The sequence below is a fragment of the Crassostrea angulata genome, chromosome 6 (assembly GCF_025612915.1).
Source record: "Crassostrea angulata isolate pt1a10 chromosome 6, ASM2561291v2, whole genome shotgun sequence".
Lineage (NCBI taxonomy): Eukaryota > Metazoa > Mollusca > Bivalvia > Ostreida > Ostreidae > Magallana > Magallana angulata.
Genome location: NC_069116.1, coordinates 48,246,048 through 48,257,678, shown reverse-complemented (window position 1 = coordinate 48,257,678; position 11,631 = coordinate 48,246,048). Strand labels below are relative to the sequence as shown.

The following is an 11,631-nucleotide window of genomic DNA, read 5'->3' as shown; positions in this document are numbered from 1 at the left end:
CAATTATATGAATTTTATCGACATTCAGCCGTCTTTATGCATTTTTGAGCTATTTTTAAGTTTTTGTTTTTGTTTAAAATTCAAAGGCTAATATCATTTCCAAATTCTTAGTAAAAAAAAATTCAAAATTGTATATGTTTGTTTCTTTATTCTGGGCCATCAAAACGCTTAAACTATCTAGCAACATGTACGCTTGTATCACAAATAAACAATAGATATATTTCTAAAATTTGTAAAATGTGATTAACAATATCATTATCTAAATTATATGACAAAAAATAGCATGAATCAGCAATTAATATTCAGTGTTTTGAAATGCACTCAATGTTTGTAGACTGCTTGAATTTATATATTTAAAAAAAAAAGCAGAAATCTTAAAATCTCATTTAAAACAATATAATATTTAACATATCATTGATTTTTAACCTATTACATGTGTAATATGATCAAAACTGGAAATATGTTGACTCAAACAGGCGTTTACGTATCAAAACCTGCATATAGTGTCATTTTTTATAACTTCAAGGCATTTTCTTATAAAGTGTGGGTCTGTGCTCCATATTTTTCCCATAGCCTAAATGAGGTCTAATGAAAAACAAACCGATTTCAATCAACAAAAACGTGGAGAGGTAACCCACTATACATTAAAATATCATTTTGTATCCCAACCATTGAACGTTTTGAATTAAAATAACACACGTCCGTAAATTCGAGGCCAAAGTGATACGTAGTATTTAAACAGCATACTTTCTTGTGCCAGAAACGGCTCAGTGGTTGTAGCACCCGACATAAACTTACGTTATGGTTTCGATACCACAGAAATTTTAGGCAATATTTTTTTTCTTATCTTTTTTTAAATATATTAAAAACTGAATATAGTTAGAAATTGTGCATTTGCCAACTTAAATTAAAATATATCTCAATAGATTCAATTGAAAAAAAAAATTAAAAATTGTATTTTACGACTAAACTGAATTGGCATTTGCGCTATTTTATCCCCCCCCCTCCTCGCATCTTCTTTAACATTTTTTTTTGAAGCTGCAGATCTGTTGCTTTACTTGGAAATTCAGGTGTCGTGCCCTAGAGCTACATTGGCTGCAATACAAAAGACTTGCAAGTTGCGGTGCAAAAAACTGCGCTAAGTTTTAGACTATTGCATATTATTTCCGAACAAACACAGGTCTGGTTTTTTTTAATGGTAGATTCCTTTTTTTAACTTAAACGATAATTTAAAAAAAAGAAATTCAGAAGTACCCTTTTTAAAAAATATTTATACATACATAAGGAATTCTGTTAGAAAGGTTGTCCTATCATAAATCTTACTATTTCTGTAAAGGACAAATAATCTATTTCTTTAAAGGCTGTACCATCACAAATCTTACTATTTCTCCACCTGTTCACCGTAAAATCGCTAGAGGAGTGATTGGCGGTGGATTTGCCACACCCTCTGGGCCTCACCAAAGCTACCGTTTACCTGGGATCTACTGTGAAACTAAAGGATTTCAAGAATCTCACCTTGGGCTTCATGGAATAGCTAAACAACACACTTTTCCACCCAAATTTTTCTAAAAGAATTCTCTCAAAATTATGATGATTCGTCTGTTTAGCAGAATTTCGAGATGTGTATTTTTAGAATTAGACAGAGGGCTATGATTGGGTCTTCTTTGTTATGCATAATTATAACTCAACTCAATCAGTGCAATTTAACAGAGGTAAATTAATGAAAGTAAATGTAAATATAAATAAAACTAGACTCTTGTTGCTATAGCAACAAAAAGGTCTTCCGTTCCTCATGTTTTAATCTGTACAAAACATCCATTTACCTTGTAAACAGAAAATGGATATAATATAGATTGTACCGGGATTCCCAAAAAATAAACAAAACAAAAAGACAAAATGTCAATTTTTGAGTACTTTCTGTGACGACCGGAAGTTAGGCCGGATCATACAGAACATAGTAAACATATCTACATACATTGTTTTGTCTTTCCTCAAAGTTTGTATGTTCAAGTTTTTGTTAATTTGTTGTTAATATCTCGTTGAGAAAAGGTTTTTGTCTCGGGAGCGGAAACGAACAAATGGAAGTGCTTAAAGAAATTGAAAGTATTATTTTAGTACATTTACCTACGATGCATTACTGTTCATCACATTGAGTAAAATGTTTAAAAAATTCTTAAGTTAAAAATTAAAACTTCTGTTGCTTGAACGCTTCGTAGTGAGAACCGGAAGTGACGTACGACTAAATGAAACCTCTTGAACATATGTTCAATCAAATGTCCATTATCCATACAAGTTTTTTGTCTTGATCTCTCACAGTTTATGAGCTCTTGTGGGTACTTTGTTTTTGAAAAGGAAGGCTACCTGAGATATTTGAGAGTTCTCACCGGATGTAGAATTTATTTTTTTTTTACCATCTGCAGATGACTTTTGTATATTTATAGCTAAAATGTTATCCTACGCTAAATAACTAACAGATTTTTAAAAAATCAAAATTGGGTGTACTTCCTGGTCGACCGGAAGTTACACCGGATAAAACAAAATAGCGTTAACACATGTACAAACATAAGTCTATCATCCCACAAAGTTTGGTTGTTCAAGTCGTCTCCGTTTTAGAGATCTCGTCGAAATAAGGATTTTAGTCTCGGGACAGGAAACGGACAAACGGAAGTGCTCAATGTAAATTGTATTGAACATTTCTTGTATACCTGCCTATTTCATATTATTATTTATCAAAGTAACTGAAATTATCGAATGAAAACAGTTAAACGGATAAACAACTTGATTTGTTTGAACTCTTCCCGTGTGGACCGGAAGTGACGGTCGACAAAATGAAACTGGTTAAACACATCTTCAATCAAATGTCTATCATCCGTGAAAGTTTCTTGCTTTGATCACTTTTAGTTTCTGAGATCTCGTTGGTACAAAATGTGGTTTAAAAAAGCTACCTGAGATAATTGAGATATCTCACCGGAAGTAGAATTTTTTTGTTGATATAACATCGCAGAGATAACTTATGTTAAGATTTGTATTTATATATTTATTATATGGAAAAGGAATTTAATGCTTATAAATAATTATTTTTTAAAGTGCTTCCGGTGACGACCGGAAGTTACGCCGAACAAAACAAAATAGTTTAAACACATCTACAGCTACAGGTCTTTCATCCCACAAAGTTTAGATGTCCAAGTGCTTGCCGATTCTGAGATCTCGAGGGAACAAGGTTTTTTGATGCGGGACAGGAAACGGACGACCGGAAATGAATTTTTAAGAAATAAAAAAACGGCTCAAGATATTATCATTCTCTATCATCCCTGAAAATTTCAGGGAAATCTATCAAGCCATCTCTGAGAAATTCTGCCGACAAAAAAGGGGGGAAAAAAGAAAGAAACAAAGAAAAAACATTACAATCACTATAAGGTCTTCCGTTGGAAACGGAAGACCTTTATGAAACATGCAAACCTTTCGATACATTGAACTGCTGCCTTCGTTGGTTAACATTTGGACAGTTTAATTAAGCAAAGATGTGACATGGAACTCATTAGTAAAGATATTATATTATTTTCGTTAAAAGCGTGTTTTACTGTACATGCGATTGGTATTTTAAACATGAATAAAGTCAAACTCATCAATTTAATTATTAAAAGTTGCTTACATAATATCCCAAAAATGTACTTAATTAACAGATACAGAAAAAGTTTTTGTATTTTGGTATAACTATCTGCTCAAAAGGAGAACTAATTACTGTAAAGGCAATATAAGAACTGATATCGACGCTATCATGTACACTCTTTTATACATATAAAATCTTGATTTCAAATTGTGTCTAGGTCCCTTTAAACGATTTCAATTTTTAATGATAAAACTCAAGCCGGAAATGTAAACCATTTCTTTCACGACATTTCCAATCAATTTTTCCAAATAAGATACAAGGAAATAATATTTTGCCTGTCTATAAGACTATAAGCATCATATTTAAAGTGGACAATAAACTTAAAGCTCAGTCAGTCTCGTCCTTGCATTTGGTCAGTTGACAAGATGTATGAAATTGTCTTACTAGTCGCAATAACTGCCTCATTATTTCCGGGGACAGTTCAGCTTCATTGTTGCATTCATTCTCAGCTAGAAACTTATGTTGATGAACTGTCTTTTGTTCCTGGGGGTCGAGGAAGCACTGTTTTAAGAGTAAGTGCATGTGAATTTTCAAAGTTATTCACAACTTTAACATTTTTTACCTGTAAACATTCGTTCGTTATTTCAATCTTTTTTTTTTTCTTTTGCATTTGCTTTTAGACTTTTTCCCAATTATTGATAATGTAATAAATTTTTCTTTGCTCTCGGTTATACAATCAACGTGATAATATATATTAATGATTTACGATCAAATAACATTGTACATTGTAGGATAAATAATGTTATCGCAAATTCCTACTTCTGACAGGACTTAAAATCCTATAGTGTAGTGTTTTATTGTAATCACACTCAAACGTCATGAAATTAAGTGAGTCAATCTTAAAAATTGAATCTTCAGGACACGTGTTATGATATCGGGACCAAACGAAAAGCTTTCCATGTTTTTCGTGATTCAATACACGATGAATACGACGCCATTATCGACTACCGGGTCGTAAGTGAATTTTACTTTAAAAGATACAAGTAGATTTGCATTTAGATGCATAGAAAAATATTTTGTAAGGAATACAAATAATTAAAGATATTTGATTTAACTTGAAATTAAAAAAGTTTGAGTTGAAAGCCAAAAATAATTCTACATTCAAAAAAGTCCAAAACAAAAAAGACAACAAAAAAGAGAAAAAACAATTGTACATTACATACCAGAGTTTTTCTTCATTTCGGAATATGTCATATTCGTGGGCCAAGGAGGTGTGTAACGTAACGTACGCAGGTCATTTTCATGAAATTTGCTTTCCAGGTTAGACTTTTTTTTTAATTATAGGTGAACATTATTATTGATAAATGAAATTTTACAGTATTCTTGATGATCCTGAAGGAATACAGTGTCAAAGGTTATGCTTGCATGATTTATAAAATTGTTTTACTCTTTTAATGGTGTCCTTTACTAATCACAATTTTTAATTGTCAATGAGTCCATGACTAATTATATTAGACATGGATTCATTGACAATTAAAATTGTTAATATGTAAAAGACAATAGGGTTATTCTCTCGGTTTTCCTTATCCTTTATGATATGTTGAAAAGAAAAATTGTAAAACGAACAAAAAATTCGATTATAAACAAATTTGCAGATTTTGGTTTGTAATCAGAACTCAAATTTATGCAAAACGTTTATGAAAACACCTTTGTAGAAAGGTATATTAGGACATTCTTCTGGATGAATATAATGAAATACTTGCAAACTCAATGAGAAGCCAGAGCCGTTGTTGTATAGCAGTTTTTCCCCTATAGTAGCTTTTCCCCCCGGAAAACATACTATATAGTAGCCTTTTCCCCCGGGGGGAAAAGCTACTATATAGTAGCTTTTCCCCCATAGTAGGGTTTCTCCCTCAAGTTTTTGGTTCAGATATTATAAAAGATATTTATGGAAATCCAGAAGGGATTAAAATCAATGTTTCTACACTCCCAGGTTGCATACATGTATATCTGCATTCATCTGTACAGGTTAAGTTTCGTTTTGACGATTTATTATTTTTATAGACAATGCTGAAAGTTGAACATGTGTGTAATGGAATTACACATAGAACTTAATTTAGGTAATTTATTGAAAAAAAGTTTTACAAGTTATACACTTATATGCATAATTCTGTGTTCTGAAATTGTATTAAACGAGAATGTTTTAAGAATTTCTTGATAAATTTATCAGACTGTTTGTCTGTTTGTGAAAATTTCATCCAGGCTAAACCTCTGTTTTAGAGAAATTTTGTTTCCGATGTCTCAGAACCCGATTTTTAAAATCCTATTATAATAATTATAGTGCATATTCTTTAGGGTCCAATGTCTCATAAACTAGAGATGACCATATCACCATATTTTTATAGTGGCAGTGGTTTATACCACTTGAAGATGACTCTGAAAATTTCAGCCCTCAGGGGAGGGGCCCTTGATGTTTCAGGGCCCGATGTTTAAAACCCCATTATAATGATTGAATAGTGTTCTATAAGTGAGGACCCGAATCTCAAATTCTAGAGATGACCAATTAACCATACTTTCACAGTGATAGTGGTATACCACTAGTAGATGACACCGAAAATTTAAGCCCCCATGCAGGGTAGGAGCCTTTGTTGTTTTCGAGCCCGATGTTTGAAATCCAATTATAAAGAATATGTATTTTTAGGGCCCCATATCTCAAAAATTATAGATGGCCACATGAACATATTTTTACGGTAATTTAAAAGTAAAAACATCATTCAAAAATACACAATAACTCATATATTTCTTTATCAAAATGATTGAAAATTACGTTTAATTCTGCTGCTTTTTTTTTAAATTTACGAACAAAATTTTTTAAAAAGGTACGCGGGTAAAATTCATTATTCTTCAAAACATTTAATCAATTCATAAGATGACTAATGATATAATAAATAATTAGATAAATAGATCAATCAACTTTTATTCATAAAAGGAGAAACCGAAAATCAGATATAAATAACCAACCTAAGCACATATACGACTTTTTTACTTGTTAGTTGATTAGAATAACAAGGTTATATTTAAAAAAAGTCAGCTCATCAAAATATATGTGTTGGTTGTTTTTTGTTTTATGTTTTTTGTTGTTGTTTTTTTAATTACCCTTGTTTAAATGTTCGAAATAATATGGTACACAAGTAAATCTTTATTTCGAAAATATGAAACAAATAGTTTAAAATTTTTAGGTAATTGAATCGTATATCTTGATTTATATAGCACCGTTTTCAAAATTGTATATTTATAAATCACGTTGCAAACTTAAAAGTGGAAAAATTAGCAAATAGTGAGTGACAATATAAACATAAAGTTAGTTCAGGCTCCATTTCACATTTTCCAAAGTAACCAGCAAAGATACCGACATTGTTCTGGTTGTGAAGACATTTCATTGTTTTTTAAAAAATGTTTACATCATAATATCTCGCGTTTCGTAGAAATGTGCTTAAAAATATGAATATGCGTAACTTTAAAACGAAATGGTAAACACTAACTTTACACATGCTTTTAATTCATAATTAAAATACCCTTACCCATGATTTAGCATCAATCAAAGAAAAACTAAAACATTTCAGTTTCTCATCATATCATTGCATCCTGTCTCCCGTTTGATATTTAGAAGAAGAAATATATAATTGTTTTTAAGATAGTCAATTCTAACGGTTTTAATTTAAAATTGATAGCCTTTTGGACGAAGGGAGTAATACATTTCCACTTTTTATTCCCTTCCTCTACAAAATTAAGTCAAGATTGGTCAATTAGTTCCCTGGGAGAAGCTTATACATTGATGGTAATACATTGGAAAATTAAATTTCCAAACCGGCGTATTTTCACTCAAATGTGTTCTCACGTGTTCATAACGTCGAAGTCAAAACTGTAGATAAGCATCGATTAGATGAAAAAGATTCGAGGTATTCCGAAATCCGTGTAAAAGGTGTTCCAAAAAGGGGTGAGAACAGGTAAAATAAACGATGATGACACATGCCTGTTATGAAGGCACATGCCTTAGTTCATATTTGGGGTTGAAAAACCATGTATTTTATTCTATGCATTAATAAATGCCATATTTATCCTTTTTGTGAGAAATTAATATCATATCAGTTATTGCAAATTATTGTCACGAATGGTCCGCAATAAACATGGCCGGAAAGTAAAAATTGGGAAAAATCCACTATATAGTAGGTTTTCCGTGGGGGTAATCTGGCTATAAAAAGGGGAAAAGCCCACTATATAGTCAGCTTTCCGTGGGGGAAAAACTGCTATATAGCCATTTTTCCGGGGGGGGGGGGGGAACTGCTATATAGCCATTTTTCCGGGGGGAAAGATGGCTAGGGGGAAAAGGCACTATATAACTCCGTAACCAGTTAGCCATCAGATTTCTTTAAATTCGTACAAATCATTTTTTGATTTGTAAACTTTTATTTAGTAATCTAGAACTCATATATTTTAGCATGAAAATTTGAATAATTCTCTGTATCCCTCGAGGTAGTTATATCTATTAATGCCATCAAAATTTATTTATGTAGTCCAAAAATAACCACAAGCAATCACACTTTAAAATGATTATCATACATATTTTCATAATTTTCAAAGCAAACTTATTAAATATATATTAACATATTTCATTGTATATGCATGTGTTAACACTACGTATTGATTTTGCACTATGCATTTCAATAAATTCCAATGATTTGTAATTTGGGCGCAAGTGGGGTTTTCCTGAAAATTACATAAATATGAGTTACAAATAATCATTCTTTGAATATAACAAGGTGATAATTTTGGTCGGAACGTGCTTAAATCTATCTTAAAGTCCTTCAGGATTGGATTTGATCACGTTCCAATAAAAATTATCACATTATCATACTAAAAACATGATTCACTGTTCCTAAAATAGAACATTTAAAACGTATTTGCATGTATTATATTTACAATTTAATTACCATTCTGTTTTACATATATGTATAGAAGAAAAGTTGGTACGAAAATCTTCCATGGGAGTTTTTCCAGACATCATTAAACTGAACACTTATCTGATTCAAAGCGAACGTTTCCGTTGGTCCATCACTGTTGGAAAAATCTGCACTCCTGTTGAACTGAAAAGACAAAACGACGGTACGTACTATGGAAAACTTCCTAAAATCATTTGATAACTCTCAAATAAACAAGTGTTGTCCATAATTAAGAAAAGTGATATACAAAGCACGAAAATGTTTACAAATCGGAGCATCCGTAACCGCCAAGTCCCAGCTAATGAAAAAAGCATACTGATTCTTGAATTTTAAAATTGAAAATGCAATCACTTAATTCATTCATTGCAATTCTTATTTTAGATTCCCTGAATCTGATGCGTTTATACAACATGACTTTAGGAATAAAAAATGAATCGGTTTTCACACCACCAAAAATATGTTTTAAAATTAAAGGCAAGTAATTCTTTTTTACTTTTTTCTTGTTTATTATACCAGAATATAGATTTGTTTTCTTATTTGCATTTCCCGTTTCAGAGAGTCCTCAAAGATTAGTACTTTATATTATTATTGTATTATAATAGGAATCACAAATCACAAAAAACGCACCAAACCCCTCTGCTTTATCGAACTGCATCGATGTTTGGGATACCACGTGGACAGTTTCCTTAGGGTATTCAAACTGAAACGAAATAGTAGATGGTTCTTCTTCTTTCGATGCTATGAATTAAGTTTTTTGGGGCCATTTCAATGAGATGCTTTACAAGTGGTTACAAAAATAATTGTCCTGTTTTGTTTTGGGGTTTTTTTTTTCGTTTTCATAACATTTTGTTCATTTCCGTTATGAAATGCAAACATATCATCAAATACCATATCAGATCGTTATATAGCAACAATTTCATGGTTTCTTCTTTTACATTTATCTTCTCTTTAGCCGGGATATTGACAAATATTTATTGTGGGTAAAAAAATATGAAAATATCAACACATTTATCCATTCGGACGTTCTCCATACACTGCAATTCTTTTTAAATCATCAGTGTATTTTCATGTTGTTTGTAAAGCATTACCATTAACATTTTTCTTTCTCTTTTTTCACTTAATTTGAAACTTGAAACTATCTCTCAAACCAAATTGATTTGAAAAACGATTTTTTTCATTGGTGCATGTGTTTAGAGTTTTACTATATTTGTTATCTATTATCAAGATAAAGATAAAACAATTGCGATACCAAATTATATTATTGTTAGTTAAACATGTTATAAAAATGTCCTTGTCGATTATAACACGTGTCGAATGAAAACTAGAGACATATTGTAGTAACTATTAGGGAAGATATTCCATTTATTATCAGCTTATATCAAGGAAATGTACTGCTTTTCCTGTTGTATATATCTTATTAACAATTTGATTTGACCTTTTTATCAAATAATTTCATTAATTAAAAGTCCTAACGCCTTGTTAATTAAATCGTCAGAAATAAACTATAAGAATTTATATCCTTTTTGTCTTGTAGGCATTGATGACAGTCTAACATGCAGTCTACTTTATTCTAATTTTGTGTCAAATAATTGCAAACAGTGGTGCCTTATACAAGGTTTTATCTTGGTAAAACCGCTTTAAAATTGCATAATATAACAAGAGCCCCTTGGCCACATCGCTCATCTGAACAACAATAGGCATTGTAAAATCAGCTAATTACGAGATATAAACAAACACCAAACTCTGAAAATCGTCCAGGGGACAAGGTCAAAACAATTCTAAAGAATCAGCAATTTATCAAAATGCTTGCATTTAACTAAAACCATACATAATAACATTTCAGTTTTTGTGAAATAAAATGTTTTTCATTGTAAAATTGGATCCCCAATGTGACTCCACCCTACTTCTAAAGATTTTTATTTAAACATATTTGAATTTACACTAAGGTTGCTTGTACTAAGGTTACAGCTTTTCTAGGCAACTGGTTTTTGAGAAGAATATTTTAAAAGATTTTTTTCTCTATATATTCCTATGTAAAAATGTGTTCCCTCAAATCGTTGTAACCCCATCATACTCCCCGGGGATCATGGTTTGAGCAAACTTGAATCTACAAAGTCCCTACCTGAAGATGTCTTCCTATTACATTCGGCGTTTCTGGCTAATCGGTTTTTGAGAAGAATATTTTTAAATATTTTTCTTTACGTTCCTATGTAAAAATTCAATCCCTCTGCAACCTCACTCTACCAACTGGGATCATAATTTGAACAAACTTGAATCTACCTTACCTGAGAATGCTTTCACACAAGTTTCAACTTCCCTGACATGGTAGTTTCTACGAAGACGAGTTTAAAGTGTAAACTGTAAATCTTTGACCCCCAATTGTAGCCATTTCCTCCGGTAATCATGATTTGAACACGCTTGAATCTACCCTTCATCAGAAGGCTTCCACACAAGTTTCAGCTTTTCTGATTTGTTCCCGGGATGAAATGTTTTAAAGATTTACTCAATATATTTCCATGTAAAAATTAAACCCCCATTGTGACCTCACCCACCCTTGGGTATCATGGTTTGAGCAAACTTGAGTATACTTTACCCGAGGATGCTTCCACACAAGTTTCAGATCTCCTAGCTGATTGGTTTCCAAGAAAAGATATTTAAAGATTTACTCTATTTATTCCTAAGTAAAAATTCAACCCCAAATTGTGGCCCCACTCTCCCCCGGGGATCATGATTTCATTCAACTTGAATCTACACTACCTGAGGATGCTTCCACACAAGTTCCAGCACTTCTTGCCACATGGTTCTCCTTGAGAAGATTTTTAAATTTCTCAAAATTTTTCAATAATTCAATGTTTGCATTATCCTCTTTTAGTAAAATGAACGCGAATAGATACAGTTCCAATTATATTTCAGCAACGATTGTATTGAATTGAATGCATTGTATATATAAGATCAATCTTTTAATATCTTAATAAATCTAACATTAAAGGTGTATCGTATATGTATGTAATAATATTCATA

The 11,631-nt window shown here is 31.5% G+C and overlaps 1 protein-coding gene across 1 annotated transcript; it reads left to right on the top strand.

Annotated features, from left to right (window-relative positions):
• The first annotated feature begins 4,020 nt into the window (after window positions 1-4,020).
• LOC128190468 (uncharacterized) lies at window positions 4,021-9,738 on the top strand. Its single transcript, XM_052862537.1, has 6 exons — window positions 4,021-4,182; window positions 4,529-4,621; window positions 4,837-4,930; window positions 8,627-8,773; window positions 8,992-9,088; window positions 9,213-9,738. The coding sequence occupies exons 1-6, from the start codon at window positions 4,036-4,038 to the stop codon at window positions 9,298-9,300; spliced, it is 666 nt and encodes a 221-aa protein (XP_052718497.1). The 5' UTR covers window positions 4,021-4,035; the 3' UTR covers window positions 9,301-9,738.
• Window positions 9,739-11,631: the final 1,893 nt, after the last annotated feature.

Bases quoted from the DNA above. Each gene is read 5' to 3' on its own strand.
- LOC128190468 (XM_052862537.1), top strand. From the start codon at position 4,036: ATGTATGAAATTGTCTTACTAGTCGCAATAACTGCCTCATTATTTCCG. The intron at 4,931-8,626 runs GTTAGACTTTTT...ATATATGTATAG, and splicing joins TCATGAAATTTGCTTTCCAG to AAGAAAAGTTGGTACGAAAA. The intron at 9,089-9,212 runs GTAATTCTTTTT...GTATTATAATAG, and splicing joins TGTTTTAAAATTAAAGGCAA to GAATCACAAATCACAAAAAA.